The 18,266-nt window shown below is 46.6% G+C and overlaps 1 protein-coding gene across 2 annotated transcripts in view; it reads right to left on the minus strand.

Moving 5' to 3' along the window:
• Window positions 1-18,266, minus strand: part of GFM1 (G elongation factor mitochondrial 1) — a 178,203-nt gene that overhangs the window by 25,123 nt on the left and 134,814 nt on the right. For both annotated transcript variants that reach the window (XM_069213272.1, XM_069213271.1), the window contains exon 14: window positions 15,816-15,978. In XM_069213272.1, the coding sequence (XP_069069373.1) occupies window positions 15,816-15,978 (163 nt within the window). The remainder of the gene's footprint in view (window positions 1-15,815; window positions 15,979-18,266) is intronic.

Raw genomic sequence — 18,266 nt, forward strand, 5'->3', positions numbered from 1 at the left:
GGAATGTGCTGTAATTCCCTCTGCTCTGCGGGGAGTAGAGTGCGCCCATGGCTTTGGCAGTGTCCGTATCTTTTTTGAGTTTCTCAATCGCTGTGTCCACTTCTGGACCGAACAGTTCTTTTTCATTAAAAGGCATATTGAGAACTGCTTGTTGAATCTCTGGTTTAAATCCAGACGTTCGGAGCCATGCATGCCTTCTGATAGTTACAGATGTATTAATTGTCCGTGCAGCTGTATCTGCAGCGTCCATGGAGGAGCGGATCTGGTTGTTGGAAATGGTCTGTCCCTCCTCAACCACTTGTTTTGCCCTATTTTGTAAGTCCTTGGGCAGATGTTCAATGAGATGTTGCATCTCGTCCCAGTGGGCTCTGTCATAGCGCGCAAGTAGTGCCTGGGAGTTCGCGATGCGCCACTGGTTTGCAGCTTGTGCTGCGACTCTTTTACCAGCTGCATCGAACTTGCGGCTTTCTTTATCTGGGGGTGGTGCATCTCCAGATGTGTGAGAGTTGGCCCTTTTCCTAGCTGCTCCTACAACGACAGAGTCTGGTGGCAGCTGTGTAGTGATGAAAACCGGGTCTGTAGGAGGCGCCTTATACTTTTTTTCCACCCTTGGTGTGATTGCCCTACTTTTGACCGGTCCTTAAAGATGTCTTTTGCGTGCCGGAGCATACCAGGGAGCATAGGCAGGCTTTGGTATGAGCTGTGGGTGGAGGAGAGTGTGTTGAATAAAAAATCATCCTCGACCTGTTCTGAGTGGAGGCTTACGTTGTGAAATTGTGCTGCTCTAGCCACCACTTGAGAATACGCGGAGCAGTCTTCTGGTGGAGATGGCTTCGTAGGATATGCCTCCGGACTGTTATCTGACACTGGGGCGTCGTATAGGTCCCATGCGTCCTGATCTTGGTCACCCTGGCTCATGGTGGTGTGAGCTGGGGAGTGTGATGGAGTTCGTGCTGGTGAGACGTTAATCACGGGCGGAGGAGAGGGTGGTGGGGTAACTCTTTTCACCACTTTTGGTTGTGGTGTCTGTTCAGTCTGGAACTCCAACCTTCTCTTTCTCCTAATGGGGGGAAGGGTGCTTATTTTTCCTGTCCCCTGCTGTATGAAGATACGCTTTTGCGTATGGTCCACATCAGTTGCTTGTAGCTCTTCCTCAAACCTATGCTTTTGCATGTGGGAGGTTAGCGAGTGCTCTTCTGTATAAGAGCCTGAAGCTGGGTCGCTTGCAGTTTGTTTCGGCATCGAAACCCTGTCTGCGTGTTTTTTCGGCTCCGAGGTGACTTTTTTCTTTTTCGGGGCCGAAACCTCTCGGCGTCGATCTGCTTCGGTGCCGCTGTCTCGGCGTCGAGCCGTGTCCACACCGGCATCTCGGTGTCGAGGCTTGTCTCCAGCACTTTCTCGGTCCCGAGAAGGCTGCGTGCCGGTGTCTCGACCGGAGTCGGACGACCTCGGCACTGTTTGGGCCTTTTTCGGTGCCGACGGTCGGTCACCGAATTTATGGGTGGAGCCATGGCCGGATGGCAGTGGCGTCCCCTGGGCCTTGTAAATGTTTCTCTGTGTGGCTTTCGACGTCTTACTCACGGTTTGTGTATCGTCGAATCCTTCGGAGTCCGAGTCTTGGATCGAGAAGGTACCTTCCTCTTCTTGTTCCTCGAACTCCCGTTGGGCTGTCGGTGCGGACGCCATCTGAAGTCTTCTGGCTCGACGGTCTCGGAGTGTTTTTCGGGACCGGAACGCACGACAGGCCTCGCAGGTGTCTTCGCTGTGCTCAGGTGACAGGCACAGGTTGCAGACCAAGTGTTGGTCTGTGTTGGGGTATTTATTGTGGCATTTGGGGCAGAAACGGAACGGGGTCCGTTCCATCGGCGTTCTTCAGCACGCGGTCGGGCCGACCCGGCCCCGACGGGGGATCGAAAAACTACCCCGAAGGGCACCGGAGCTCTTCGATCTTCGATGCGGTGTGGAATCTAAGTACGCCGATCCCGAACGCAACAATACCGACGAAAATCTTCCGAAATTAGCTAATTTTCCGTTCCGAAACTCGGAGCGACAGGAACACGTCCGAACCCGATGGCGGAAAAAAAACAATCGAAGATGGAGTCGACGCCCATGCGCAATGGAGACAAAAGGAGGAGTCACTCGGTCCCGTGACTCGAAAGACTTCTTGAAAGAAAAACAACTTGTAACACTCCGGCCCAACACCAGATGGCGAGCTATTGCAGAACATGCGTATCTACAGCGACAGATGCCATCGAACATATTCTTTCTAAGTGTTATTGAAAGTTTCCCACCCACATGTATTTTGTATTCGTACAGTTTGTCTTGTGACCACTTTTAGAACCCACAAGCCAGACAATGTGAGGGGCAAAAAGTGCATAAATCTTTTTATCCAAGATTTAGTTTCACAGTCTCCGTGCAAAATGTTTCCAAAAATATGTATCTACCTTTATTTTATTTCCTGGACATCTCAATAAGAAAGGCTATGCCTGGAGCAGCAAGCATACAACAGTACAACTGAACGTAACTAAAAGACAGTAACAAAACACAGTAGGAGGGGAAATGAAAATGTCACTTACCCAGTGTACATCTGTTCGTGGCATCAGTCGCAGTAGATTCGCATGTTCTGCAATAGCTCGCCATCTGGTGTTGGGCCGGAGTGTTACAAGTTGTTTTTCTTCGAAGAAGTCTTTCGAGTCACGGGACCGAGTGACTCCTCCTTTTGTCTCCATTGCGCATGGGCGTCGACTCCATCCTCGATTGTTTTTCCCCGCAGAGGGTGAGGTAGGAGTTGAATTGTAGTAATAGTGCCCATGCAATGGAGTGACTAAGTATGCACCTATTTAAGGTTGAGATGATACATATATAAATAATTGAAGGTAACTTCCAAACTGCTACAGGCTCCCGGGGAGGCGGGTGGGCACATGCGAATCTACTGCGACTGATGCCACGAACAGATGTACACTGGGTAAGTGACATTTTCAGTTCGATGGCATCTGTCGCTGTAGATACGCATGTTCTGCATAGACTAGTAAGCAGTTATTTCCCCAAAAGCGGTGGATCAGCCTGTAGGAGTGGAAGTAGTTTGAAATAATGTCCTTAATACGGCTTGACCTACTGTGGCTTGTTGTGCGGATAACACGTCTACACAGTAGTGCTTGGTGAATGTGTGAGGCGTAGACCATGTGGCTGCCTTACATATTTCTTGCATTGGGATGTTTCCTAGAAAGGCCATGGTAGCACCTTTCTTTCTGGTTGAGTGTGCCCTTGGTGTAATGGGCAGCTGTCGTTTAGCTTTAAGGTAGCAGATTTGGATGCATTTAACTATCCATCTGGCTATACCTTGTTTTGAAATTGGGTTTCCTGCATGAGGTTTTTGAAATGCAATAAAGAGTTGTTTAGTCTTTCTGATGTTCTTTGTTCTGTCAATGTAATACATCAATGCTCTTTTGACATCTAATGTATGTAGTGCCCTTTCAGCTACGGTATCTGGCTGTGGAAAGAACACTGGAAGTTCCACTGTTTGATTTAGATGGAACGGTGAAATAACCTTTGGCAAAAATTTAGGATTGGTCCTTAGGACGACTTTATTTTTGTGTAGTTGTATAAAAGGTTCCTGTATAGTAAACGCCTGAATCTCGCTTACTCTTCTCAGGGAAGTAATGGCGATGAGAAATGCCACCTTCCAGGTTAGGAACTGTATGTCGCAGGAGTGCATGGGTTCAAAAGGTGGACCCATAAGTCTAGTTAGGACAACATTTAGGTTCCATGAAGGAACAGGTAGTGTTCTTGGTGGTATAATTCTCCTAAGGCCCTCCATGAATGCTTTAATGACTGGTATTCTACATAGGGAAGTTGAATAGGTAGTCTGCAGGTATGCAGATATTGCTGCAAGGTGAATCTTAATGGAAGAGAAAGCTAGGTTAGATTTTTGTAAGTGAAGCAAGTAACCCACTACATGTTCTGGAGTTGTGTGTAATGGTTGTATTTGATTAATATGGCAGTAGCAAACAAACCTCTTCCATTTACTTGCATAGCAGTGCCTGGTGGATGGCCTTCTTGCTTGTTTTATGACTTCCATACATTCTTGGGTAAGTTGTAAGTGCCCGAATTCTAGGATTTCAGGAGCCAGATTGCTAGATTCAGCGATGCTGGATCTGGGTGTCTGATCTTTTGGTTGTGCTGTGTCAACAGATCTGGCCTGTTGGGCAATTTGATGCAGGGTACCACTGAGAGGTCTAGCAGCGTTGTGTACCAGGGTTGCCTTGCCCAAGTTGGTGCTATCAATATGAGTTTGAGTTTGCTTTGACTGAGTTTGTTTACCAGGTAAGGAAGGAGAGGGAGAGGAGGAAAAGCGTAAGCAAATATCCCTGACCAGTTCATCCATAGGGCATTGCCTTGGGATTGTTTGTGTGGGTACCTGGATGCGAAGTTTTGGCATTTTGCGTTCTCCCTTGTCGCAAACAAGTCTATCTGAGGTGTTCCCCAGAGTTTGAAATAAGTGTTCAGAATTTGGGGGTGAATTTCCCATTCGTGGACCTGTTGGTGATCTCGAGAGAGATTGTCTGCGAGTTGATTTTGTATCCCTGGTATAAACTGTGCAATTAGGCGAATTTGGTTGTGAATTGCCCAATGCCAAATTTTTTGTGCTAGCAGGCTTAACTGCGTGGAGTGCGTCCCTCCCTGCTTGTTTAGATAATACATTGTTGTCATGTTGTCTGTTTTGACGAGAATGTATTTGTGAACTATTATTGGTTGGAAAGCTTTTAGTGCTTGAAAAACTGCTAGAAGTTCTAGGTGATTGATATGCAGTTTTGTTTGATGTACGTTCCATTGTCCTTGTATGCTGTGTTGATCGAGGTGTGCTCCCCACCCTGTCATGGAAGCATCTGTTGTTATTACGTATTGTGGCACTGGGTCTTGGAAAGGCCGCCCCTTGTTTAAATTTATGTTGTTCCACCACAGAAGCGAGAGGTAAGTTTGGCGGTCTATTAACACCAGATCTAGAAGGTGACCCTGTGCTTGAGACCACTGTGATGCTAGGCATTGTTGTAAGGGCCTCATGTGCAGTCTTGCGTTTGGGACAATGGCTATGCATGATGACATCATGCCTAGGAGTTGTAATACCATCTTTGCCTGTATCTTTTGTGTTGGATACATGCGTTGTATGATGGTGTTGAAATTTTGAATTCTTTGTGGACTTGGAGTGGCTACTCCCTTTGATGTGTCTATTATGGCTCCCAGGTATTGTTGTACCTTGCGTGGCAGAATTTTGGATTTTGTGAAATTGACGGTGAACCCGAGTTTGAAGAGGGTTTGTATGATCTGATTTGTGTGATTTGAGCACTGTATGAACGAATGGGCCTTGATTAGCCAGTCGTCCAAATATGGGAACACATGTATTTGCTGCCTTCTTATGTGTGCAGCGACTACCGCTAGACATTTGGTAAAGACTCTTGGTGCGGTTGTTAATCCGAAAGGCAGTACCTTGAATTGGTAATGTATTCCTTTGAATACAAACCTTAGGTATTTCCTGTGCGATGGGTGTATTGGTATATGGAAATAAGCATCCTTGAGGTCTAAAGTTGCCATGTAGTCGTGTAGTTTTAGCAATGGCAATACTTCTTGTAGTGTGACCATGTGGAAGTGGTCTGATTTGATGAAAGTGTTCACTACTCTGAGGTCTAGGATTGGTCTCAGCGTTTTGTCCTTTTTTGGTATCAGAAAGTACAGTGAGTAAACTCCTGTGTTTATTTGTGTGTTTGGCACTAATTCGATTGCATTCTTTTGCAATAGTGCCTGCACTTCTATCTCCAGGAGATTGGAATGGTGTGTTGTTAAATTTTGTGCTTTTGGTGGTATGTTTGGAGGGAATTGTAGAAATTCTATGCAATAACCATGTTGGATAATTGCTAGAACCCAAGTGTCTGTAGTGATTTCCTCCCATGCTTTGTAATAATGACCTATTCTTCCCCCCACTGGTGTTGTGTGGAGGGGGTGAGTGACATGTGAGTCATTGTTTAGTAGTAGGGGTTTTGGGGCTTTGAAATCTCCCTCTATTTCTAGGGAATTGCCCTCCTCTATATTGTCCCCGAAAACCTCCTCTATACTGTCCCTGGTAAGTGGACGGTGTTGCTTGTGAGGTGCTGGCTTGTGTGCTTTGACCCCGAAACCCCCCTCGAAAGGGCGTTTTACGGAATGTGCTGTAATTCCCTCTGCTCTGCGGGGAGTAGAGTGCGCCCATGGCTTTGGCAGTGTCCGTATCTTTTTTGAGTTTCTCAATCGCTGTGTCCACTTGTGGACCGAACAGTTCTTTTTCATTAAAAGGCATATTGAGAACTGCTTGTTGAATCTCTGGTTTAAATCCAGACGTTCGGAGCCATGCATGCCGTCTGATAGTTACAGATGTATTAATTGTCCGTGCAGCTGTATCTGCAGCGTCCATGGAGGAACGTATCTGGTTGTTGGAGATGGTCTGTCCCTCCTCAACCACTTGTTTCGCCCTATTTTGGAAGTCCTTGGGCAGATGTTCAATGAGATGTTGCATCTCGTCCCAGTGGGCTCTGTCATAGCGCGCAAGTAGTGCCTGGGAGTTCGCGATGCGCCACTGGTTTGCAGCTTGTGCTGCGACTCTCTTACCAGCTGCATCGAACTTGCGGCTTTCTTTATCTGGGGGTGGTGCATCTCCAGATGTGTGAGAGTTGGCCCTTTTCCTAGCTGCTCCTACAACAACAGAGTCTGGTGGCAGCTGTGTAGTGATGAAAACCGGGTCCGTAGGAGGCGGCTTATACTTCTTTTCCACCCTTGGTGTGATTGCCCTACTTTTGACCGGCTCCTTAAATAGGTCTTTTGCGTGCCGGAGCATACCAGGGAGCATAGGCAGGCTTTGGTAGGAGCTGTGGGTGGAGGAGAGTGTGTTGAACAAGAAATCATCCTCGACTTGTTCTGAGTGGAGGCTTACGTTATGAAATTGTGCTGCTCTAGCCACCACCTGAGAGTACGCGGTGCTGTCTTCTGGTGGAGATGGCTTTGTAGGGTAGGCCTCCGGGCTGTTATCTGACACTGGGGCGTCGTATAGGTCCCATGCGTCCTGATCTTGGTCACCCTGGCTCATGGTGGTGTGAGCTGGGGAGTGAGATGGAGTTTGTGCTGGTGAAACGTTAATCACGGGCGGAGGAGAGGGTGGTGGTGTAACTCTTTTAACCACTTTTGGTTGTGGTGCTTGTTCCGTCTGGAACTCCAACCTTCTCTTTCTCCTAATGGGGGGAAGGGTGCTTATTTTTCCTGTCCCCTGCTGAATGAAGATACGCTTTTGCGTATGGTCCACATCAGTTGCTTGTAGCTCTTCCTCAAACCTATGCTTTTGCATGTGGGAGGTTAGCGAGTGCTCTTCTGTATAAGAGCCTGAAGCTGGGTCGCTTGCAGTTTGTTTCGGCATCGAAACCCTGTCTGCGTGTTTTTTCGGCTCCGAGGTGACTTTTTTCCTTTTCGGGGCCGAAACCTCTCGGCGTCGATCTGTTTCGGTGCCGCTGTCTCGGCGTCGAGCCGTGTCCACACCGGCATCTCGGTGTCGAGGCTTGTCTCCAGCACTTTCTCGGTCCCGAGAAGGCTGCGTGCCGGTGTCTCGACCGGAGTCGGACGATCTCGGCACTGTTTGGGCCTTTTTCGGTGCCGACGGTCGGTCACCGAATTTATGGGTCGAGCCATGGCCTGGTGGCAGTGGCGTCCCCTGGGCCTTGTAAATGTTCCTCTGAGTGGATTTCGACGTCTTACTCACGGTTTGTGTATCGTCGAATCCTTCGGAGTCTGAGTCTTGGATCGAGAAGGTACCTTCCTCTTCCTGTTCCTCGAACTCCCGTTGGGCTGTCGGTGCGGACGCCATCTGCAGTCTTCTGGCTCGACGGTCTCGGAGTGTTTTTCGGGACCGGAACGCACGACAGGCCTCGCAGGTGTCTTCGCTGTGCTCAGGTGACAGGCACAGGTTGCAGACCAAGTGTTGGTCTGTGTAGGGGTATTTATTGTGGCATTTGGGGCAGAAACGGAACGGGGTCCGTTCCATCGGCGTTCTTCAGCACGCGGTCGGGCCGACCAGGCCCCGACGGAGGATCGAAAAACTACCCCGAAGGGCACCGGAGCTCTTCGATCTTCGATGCGGTGTGGAATCTAAGTACGCCGATCCCGAACGCAACAATACCGACGAAAATCTTCCGAAATTAGCTAATTTTCCGTTCCGAAACTCGGAGCGACAGGAACACGTCCGAACCCGATGGCGGAAAAAAAACAATCGAGGATGGAGTCGACGCCCATGCGCAATGGAGACAAAAGGAGGAGTCACTCGGTCCCGTGACTCGAAAGACTTCTTCGAAGAAAAACAACTTGTAACACTCCGGCCCAACACCAGATGGCGAGCTATTGCAGAACATGCGTATCTACAGCAACAGATGCCATCGAACATATTGATAGTGTAACCAAGGAGGGTGGGGACTACAAGACATTCTGAATTAAGCTCTACTTACAAAGAGTAAAGGAAGATGACTGCTACAGAAGACAGACTGCCACCCATTGTAGTTTCAGGAGCCCTTGACCACAGTTGAGATAGAGAAGAAGGTGCGGTCACCCTGTGCATGCCCCTTTGGTTCGTATTTGGTGAGGTGTCCTGGATTTCTTAAAGGTGTGCGAATGGGTAATGTTTTTTTTTAGCATTTATCTAAAAAAGTAGGTCCAACATAGAACTGGGTCAATAGAGAATGAGCCCATACATGGAGGTAGGGCAGAGGCAATTTGTAAGGCTAGGGTAAAGGACTACCTCAGTTAGCACAGGAGAACCATTTTTGTATGCAAGTATTGAAATCAGTAAAATGCCAAACGTTTCAGAAAGGACTACCAAGAATAACAAAGGCTACACATTGATAAAAGGCTCTACCACTATCAGGCCATTTTATTAAATGTCAAGAACTAGTTGGCCAAACTCAAAATGCAATTTGGATCACGCGTCTTTAAAGTAAACATATAGGACATCTAAGGATTCAGTGGTTGTGACGAAAAATATGGTGGAGGGCTCAATGAAGCTATACCTGATCATTTTTTCACTAGACCTGTGCATTTAACAGACTTCCTTCATGATGGGATAGAGTCTGTGAAATTAGGGAAAAAGCAATCTCAACCGCACCTACAGCCATTTATTTCCTTGCTTGGAACCATGCCTTGTCTAAGGCCAGCAGGATTTTTCTGGCACTCACGTAGGAAATAAAGTCTTGTTGGGCAAGAGGTAGCCATGTCTTAGCTTGAAATGACAGTGTCAACAGTGCTTAGCCATCACCAATCGGAGAGAACAAGACCAGACCAAGTGAAAATGGCTTGAAAACTGGCAAATAGAAATAGCTGAAGGCCAACGAGCTACTGCATTCGTCGAAGCAGTCCGTACGAATACGGGGCCGACCAGAATACATATTTTGAAAATTACTTGCTGAAAATCAAAAAGAAAAGTCAAAAAAATGTAGGTGTGTTTCAAAGCACACTTCTCTCTTATCTATGGAAAAAAGAGACGGAGAGCAGCTCATGCTAGGTGTGTGCAAGTAACATGCAACTGTATTTTTTCTTTGTGTCTGAATGGAGGATTGCAAGATTTGGTAAAGTGATGAAACGAGGCAGAACTGCTGACACGCAAAACAAACAAAAACACAAACATTTTTTAAAACTGTGCATCTATTACATTTAATTTACAAAAGCTAACAATTATATTGTAGTCTGCCAAAGCCGTGAAGGCCTATAGTAGGAGATGCATAATGAAAATGTCACTTACCCAGTGTACATCTGTTCGTGGCATCAGTCGCAGTAGATTCGCATGTTCTGCAATAGCTCGCCATCTGGTGTTGGGCCGGAGTGTTACAAGTTGTTTTTCTTCGAAGAAGTCTTTCGAGTCACGGGACCGAGTGACTCCTCCTTTTGTCTCCATTGCGCATGGGCGTCGACTCCATCCTCGATTGTTTTTCCCCGCAGAGGGTGAGGTAGGAGTTGAATTGTAGTAATAGTGCCCAAGCAATGGAGTGACTAAGTATGCACCTATTTAAGGTTGAGATGATACATATATAAATAATTGAAGGTAACTTCCAAACTGCTACAGGCTCCCGGGGAGGCGGGTGGGCACATGCGAATCTACTGCGACTGATGCCACGAACAGATGTACACTGGGTAAGTGACATTTTCAGTTCGATGGCATCTGTCGCTGTAGATACGCATGTTCTGCATAGACTAGTAAGCAGTTATTTCCCCAAAAGCGGTGGATCAGCCTGTAGGAGTGGAAGTAGTCTGAAATAATGTTCTTAATACGGCTTGACCTACTGTGGCTTGTTGTGCGGATAACACGTCTACACAGTAGTGCTTGGTGAATGTGTGAGGCGTAGACCATGTGGCTGCCTTACATATTTTTTGCATTGGGATGTTTCCTAGAAAGGCCATGGTAGCACCTTTCTTTCTGGTTGAGTGTGCCCTTGGTGTAATGGGCAGCTGTCGTTTAGCTTTAAGGTAGCAGATTTGGATGCATTTAACTATCCATCTGGCTATACCTTGTTTTGAAATTGGGTTTCCTGCATGAGGTTTTTGAAATGCAATAAAGAGTTGTTTAGTCTTTCTGATGTTTTTTGTTCTGTCAATGTAATACATCAATGCTCTTTTGACATCTAATGTATGTAGTGCCCTTTCAGCTACGGTATCTGGCTGTGGAAAGAACACTGGAAGTTCCACTGTTTGATTTAGATGGAACGGTGAAATAACCTTTGGCAAAAATTTAGGATTGGTCCTTAGGACGACTTTATTTTTGTGTAGTTGTATAAAAGGTTCCTGTATTGTAAACGCCTGAATCTCGCTTACTCTTCTTAGGGAAGTAATGGCGATGAGAAATGCCACCTTCCAGGTTAGGAACTGTATGTCGCAGGAGTGCATGGGTTCAAAAGGTGGACCCATAAGTCTAGTTAGGACAACATTTAGGTTCCATGAAGGAACAGGTAGTGTTCTTGGTGGTATAATTCTCCTAAGGCCCTCCATGAATGCTTTAATGACTGGTATCTTATATAGGGAAGTTGAATAGGTAGTCTGCAGGTATGCAGATATTGCTGCAAGGTGTATTTTAATGGAAGAGAAAGCTAGGTTAGATTTTTGTAAGTGAAGCAAGTAACCCACTACATGTTCTGGAGTTGTGTGTAATGGTTGTATTTGATTAATATGGCAGTAGCAAACAAACCTCTTCCATTTACTTGCATAGCAGTGCCTGGTGGATGGCCTTTTGGCTTGTTTTATGACTTCCATACATTCTTGGGTAAGTTGTAAGTGCCCGAATTCTAGGATTTCAGGAGCCAGATTGCTAGATTCAGCGATGCTGGATCTGGGTTTTTGATGTTTTGGTTGTGCTGTGTCAACAGATCTGGCCTGTTGGGCAATTTGATGCAGGGTACCACTGATAGGTCTAGCAGCGTTGTGTACCAGGGTTGCCTTGCCCAAGTTGGTGCTATTAATATGAGTTTGAGTTTGCTTTGACTGAGTTTGTTTACCAGGTAAGGAAGGAGAGGGAGAGGAGGAAAAGCGTAAGCAAATATCCCTGACCAGTTCATCCATAGGGCATTGCCTTGGGATTGTTTGTGTGGGTATCTGGATGCGAAGTTTTGGCATTTTGCGTTCTCCCTTGTCGCAAACAAGTCTATCTGAGGTGTTCCCCAGAGTTTGAAATAAGTGTTCAGAATTTGGGGGTGAATTTCCCATTCGTGGACCTGTTGGTGATCTCGAGAGAGATTGTCTGCGAGTTGATTTTGGATCCCTGGTATAAACTGTGCTATTAGGCGAATTTGGTTGTGAATTGCCCAATGCCAAATCTTTTGTGCTAGCAGGCTTAACTGCGTGGAGTGCGTCCCCCCCTGCTTGTTTAGATAATACATTGTTGTCATGTTGTCTGTTTTGACGAGAATGTATTTGTGAACTATTATTGGTTGGAAAGCTTTTAGTGCTTGAAAAACTGCTAGAAGTTCTAGGTGATTGATATGCAGTCTTGTTTGATGTACGTTCCATTGTCCTTGTATGCTGTGTTGATCGAGGTGTGCTCCCCACCCTGTCATGGAAGCATCTGTTGTTATTACGTATTGTGGCACTGGGTCTTGGAAAGGCCGCCCCTTGTTTAAATTTATGTTGTTCCACCACAGAAGCGAGAGGTAAGTTTGGCGGTCTATTAACACCAGATCTAGAAGGTGACCCTGTGCTTGAGACCACTGTGATGCTAGGCATTGTTGTAAGGGCCTCATGTGCAGTCTTGCGTTTGGGACAATGGCTATGCATGAAGACATCATGCCTAGGAGTTGTAATACCATCTTTGCTTGTATCTTTTGTGTTGGATACATGCGTTGTATGATGGTGTTGAAATTTAGAATTCTTTGTGGATTTGGAGTGGCTACTCCTTTTGATGTGTTTATTATGGCTCCTAGGTATTGTTGTACCTTGCGCGGCAGAATGTTGGATTTTGTAAAGTTGACGGTGAACCCGAGTTTGAAGAGGGTTTGTATGATCTGATTTGTGTGATTTGAGCACTGTATGAACGAATGGGCCTTGATTAGCCAGTCGTCCAAATATGGGAACACATGTATTTGCTGCCTTCTTATGTGTGCAGCGACTACCGCTAGACATTTGGTAAAGACTCTTGGTGCGGTTGTTAATCCGAAAGGCAGTACCTTGAATTGGTAATGTATTCCTTTGAATACAAACCTTAGGTATTTCCTGTGCGATGGGTGTATTGGTATATGGAAATAAGCATCCTTGAGGTCTAAAGTTGCCATGTAGTCGTGTAGTTTTAGCAATGGCAATACTTCTTGTAGTGTGACCATGTGGAAGTGGTCTGATTTGATGAAAGTGTTCACTACTCTGAGGTCTAGGATTGGTCTCAGTGTTTTGTCCTTCTTTGGTATCAGAAAGTACAGTGAGTAAACTCCTGTGTTTATTTGTGTGTTTGGCACTAATTCGATTGCATTCTTTTGCAATAGTGCCTGCACTTCTATCTCCAGGAGATTGGAATGGTGTGATGTTAAATTTTGTGCTCTTGGTGGTATGTTTGGAGGGAATTGTAGAAATTCTATGCAATAACCATGTTGGATAATTGCTAGAACCCAAGTGTCTGTAGTGATTTCCTCCCATGCTTTGTAATAATGACCTATTCTTCCCCCCACTGGTGTTGTGTGGAGGGGGTGAGTGACATGTGAGTCACTGTTTAGTAGTAGTGGTTTTGGGGCTTTGAAATCTTCCTCTATTTCTAGGGAATTGCCCTCCTCTATATTGTCCCCGAAAACCTCCTCTATACTGTCCCTGGTAACTGGACGGTGTGGCTTGTGAGGTGCTGGCTTGTGTGCTTTGACCCCGAAACCCCCCTTGAAAGGGCGTTTTACGGAATGTGCTGTAATTCCCTCTGCTCTGCGGGGAGTAGAGTGCGCCCATGGCTTTGGCAGTGTCCGTATCTTTTTTGAGTTTCTCAATCGCTGTGTCCACTTCTGGACCGAACAGTTCTTTTTCATTAAAAGGCATATTGAGAACTGCTTGTTGAATCTCTGGTTTAAATCCAGACGTTCGGAGCCATGCATGCCTTCTGATAGTTACAGATGTATTAATTGTCCGTGCAGCTGTATCTGCAGCGTCCATGGAGGAGCGTATCTGGTTGTTGGAGATGGTCTGTCCCTCCTCAACCACTTGTTTTGCCCTATTTTGTAAGTCCTTGGGCAGATGTTCAATGAGATGTTGCATCTCGTCCCAGTGGGCTCTGTCATAGCGCGCAAGTAGTGCCTGGGAGTTCGCGATGCGCCACTGGTTTGCAGCTTGTGCTGCGACTCTTTTACCAGCTGCATCGAACTTGCGGCTTTCTTTATCTGGGGGTGGTGCATCTCCAGATGTGTGAGAGTTGGCCCTTTTCCTAGCTGCTCCTACAACGACAGAGTCTGGTGGCAGCTGTGTAGTGATGAAAGCCGGGTCTGTAGGAGGCGCCTTATACTTTTTTTCCACCCTTGGTGTGATTGCCCTACTTTTGACCGGCTCCTTAAAGATGTCTTTTGCGTGCCGGAGCATACCAGGGAGCATAGGCAGGCTTTGGTATGAGCTGTGGGTGGAGGAGAGTGTGTTGAATAAGAAATCATCCTCGACCTGTTCTGAGTGGAGGCTTACGTTGTGAAATTGTGCTGCTCTAGCCACCACTTGAGAATACGCGGTGCTGTCTTCTGGTGGAGATGGCTTTGTAGGGTATGCCTCCGGACTGTTATCTGACACTGGGGCGTCGTATAGGTCCCATGCGTCCTGATCTTGGTCACCCTGGCTCATGGTGGTGTGAGCTGGGGAGTGTGATGGAGTTTGTGCTGGTGAGACGTTAATCACGGGCGGAGGAGAGGGTGGTGGGGTAACTCTTTTCACCACTTTTGGTTGTGGTGTCTGTTCCGTCTGGAACTCCAACCTTCTCTTTCTCCTAATGGGGGGAAGGGTGCTTATTTTTCCTGTCCCCTGCTGTATGAATATACGCTTTTGCGTATGGTCCACATCAGTTGCTTGTAGCTCTTCCTCAAACCTATGCTTTTGCATTTGGGAGGTTAGCGAGTGCTCTTCTGTATAAGAGCCTGAAGCTGGGTCGCTTGCAGTTTGTTTCGGCATCGAAACCCTGTCTGCGTGTTTTTTCGGCTCCGAGGTGACTTTTTTCTTTTTCGGGGCCGAAACCTCTCGGCGTCGATCTGTTTCGGTGCCGCTGTCTCGGCGTCGAGCCGTGTCCACACCGGCATCTCGGTGTCGAGGCTTGTCTCCAGCACTTTCTCGGTCCCGAGAAGGCTGCGTGCCGGTGTCTCGACCGGAGTCGGACGATCTCGGCACTGTTTGGGCCTTTTTCGGTGCCGACGGTCGGTCACCGAATTTATGGGTCGAGCCATGGCCTGGTGGCAGTGGCGTCCCCTGGGCCTTGTAAATGTTCCTCTGAGTGGATTTCGACGTCTTACTCACGGTTTGTGTATCGTCGAATCCTTCGGAGTCTGAGTCTTGGATCGAGAAGGTACCTTCCTCTTCCTGTTCCTCGAACTCCCGTTGGGCTGTCGGTGCGGACGCCATCTGCAGTCTTCTGGCTCGACGGTCTCGGAGTGTTTTTCGGGACCGGAACGCACGACAGGCCTCGCAGGTGTCTTCGCTGTGCTCAGGTGACAGGCACAGGTTGCAGACCAAGTGTTGGTCTGTGTAGGGGTATTTATTGTGGCATTTGGGGCAGAAACGGAACGGGGTCCGTTCCATCGGCGTTCTTCAGCACGCGGTCGGGCCGACCAGGCCCCGACGGAGGATCGAAAAACTACCCCGAAGGGCACCGGAGCTCTTCGATCTTCGATGCGGTGTGGAATCTAAGTACGCCGATCCCGAACGCAACAATACCGACGAAAATCTTCCGAAATTAGCTAATCTTCCGTTCCGAAACTCGGAGCGACAGGAACACGTCCGAACCCGATGGCGGAAAAAAAACAATCGAGGATGGAGTCGACGCCCATGCGCAATGGAGACAAAAGGAGGAGTCACTCGGTCCCGTGACTCGAAAGACTTCTTCGAAGAAAAACAACTTGTAACACTCCGGCCCAACACCAGATGGCGAGCTATTGCAGAACATGCGTATCTACAGCGACAGATGCCATCGAACATGTATTTTCATTTTTTATGGTACATTCAAATTTTGGCACATCCGTGGCTTGCTGAGGTAGTGCTGATCCATGTTAAGTGTCTACAATGTTAAATTACTATTTAAGTATTGACAGTTCCAAACAAGTATATAGTTCAATTACCTTTTCAACAGCCGGTACAAACTGCTTTGGTACATTAGTTCCAACGGTTCGGTCTTCAAACTCCACCTTTGTTGAATGCTCCAAGTCCAAAGGCTCAAGCACCCCAATTACTTTGCCATACTGACCGGACCCACCAGACTGCCTTTTGTGAGTGAATTCAAATCTGCAAAGTATAGAACAGTGCTATAACCGCTATCACTGTAAAAATACCTATGTTAATGAAACATTAGTAAGAATTTACCATAAAAAGTTCCTTCAAGTCTACAAAAAAGAAAAATTACGGACACATTTTTTCCAAACCACATCAAATAAAAGTTGCTTTTAGTTGAGAGAAGTCATAAGGGCAGTCAAGAATACCTTACTTTGAATTTTGGAAGGGTTTGCATGAAGACTAGCTTCTAGCTCCAAGGTGAGGTATAGTTGTTCACTTATTTAAGTGTAGCCATTCTAGGCTATAAATCATAGGAATCCCTTGTAACCTACAATAACTGTACTGTCACAAAACGATTATGGGCTTGCCTGCATACTGCACTCTATCTCACGTCCTTAACGCGCCCCAACTCTATGGGAATAAAGGACAGCGTGGGTGATCAGCTCTTTGTAGGCTTCTCGGAGTAAAGATGGGCAAAGCGGAGGCCAACTGGTCCATTTTTGCACGGAGTTTGCTTCTACAAACAAATCTAATCACAGGCAGTGTCCAAGCAAACAAAATATGGTGTTTGTTTGGGACGGTTCAAAAGTTCCAAGTTGTATACCTCCACCAAAAAAAGGAGGCCTAGGGCTACCATATATAAAAGGCTACACATGCTTAAAACACACAGGAAAATATCAACCTGGATGATTTGGCAATTTATTACGCTGGTTCTGAGAAAAGGGGGGGTGGGGGGTCGGACCCAATCCCTTTATCCAATTTTCCTTAGAGGCTGGCTGTGGGTTCATACCTTGCTCAAGATCCTGGGACGCCTCCACTCCCAGGCTTCTCTGTGCCATAATTCAGACATAAGAACTAGACAGGAGCTAGGGCGTCATGACCTAAGTCCAGAATGCAAACCGAGGAACAAAGAGTCCAGGCAAATGAGACAAACAAATGCAGTAAGTCACTAGTGAAGGAGGTTATGGCCTAATGCCTACCTCGTACAAATAACTTTCAGCCTTACTGAGTCCATCAAGGAGTGGTCGAGCAGAGAGAAAGGGAATACAAGAGGTGCCTCAGCAGTGGGTCTCTTGAGTCCACCCCGAGGCAGTGAAGGCAAAGCCCAGGGAAGTTCAAAGACACCTCAGTAGATGACCTTCTGTAATCTACTAAGGAAGGGCGGAGGTGCAAAACACCACTCTACGTGGGAATTGGGAGGCTGTGGAATGAATATGTTTGATAAAAGAAAAAGGGAGGGAGCAACAGGAGATGTAAAAGGATTGAATTTTAGTAATGTTTTTCTATAGTCATTTATCATTACAGTATCAGCCAAAACTATTTAGAAGCACCAGAATCCCTTCTTTCAGGAACCATGTGACGTTTCCTCAGGACCAAGGCTCCCTAAATACATGCTAAATTGAGGCACAGTTTTGATTCAGATGGCTCCGGCCCCTTTATTCATGAAAAGCAAACAAAACGTACACGTAAAATTGTGCTCATTATTAACTGCACTTGGAAGAGAATGAGTAATTTCAACCCAACTATCCCAACATAACCATGTAATATGAAAAGAGAGAAACGACACCATGTGCAAAATGGTCCTAACACAGCCCTTCGGCACTGTTCTCTTGCCATGTCTCAAGAACCGAATGCTGCCTGGTTATTATTTATCACAAAAAAAAAACTTCACTTCCCTGAACAATATGTTCTAGCTTTCAGGAAATACCCACAGCCAGAATTAAATGATGTTGAAAATGGCAACTCTGAGACTTGCTTGAAAAATGAAAAACAAGTTAGGAAGTAGCAAACTGATGGAAAATGACCTTTACTCCACGTGTTTGTGGAGCTATTTCTCCTTGGATCAACATTCCTGTGCCTATGGCAACAGGCCGTCTGCAATAATTACAGAAGGCTCCTCCAGGCTGCATAAATGCTTCGCCCACTCTACCCTGAGACACACATGCTTTTGTTCTCTTGCAAGACAGACGGAGCTCAGGGTTCCCAGCAGCACTGGGACAAAGTACAAACCCAGCCTGCCGAGCTTCGCATTCCTGAAGGGCCGTCATTAGTATTCCAGGCCTGCATTTTTCCATTACATTCTTTCTCTTTTCTGCAGTACGTAACTAATTGACTTTTTTTGGTCCGAAGTGAATAATTCATTGGCAACTGAGGGACTTTTGGCACCCAATGTGCGGGTTTGAAGGCATATAGAGGGCAGAGCAAATAAGCAGAAAACTGAATGGCAGAACAGTTCAAAGCTGTCACTTTGTGAGTCACACTTGTTTGCACAGAGCACACTAAACACGCTGAATGTGTTT

This window comes from Pleurodeles waltl, chromosome 11, assembly GCF_031143425.1.
Source record: "Pleurodeles waltl isolate 20211129_DDA chromosome 11, aPleWal1.hap1.20221129, whole genome shotgun sequence".
Classification (NCBI taxonomy): Eukaryota; Metazoa; Chordata; class Amphibia; order Caudata; family Salamandridae; genus Pleurodeles; species Pleurodeles waltl.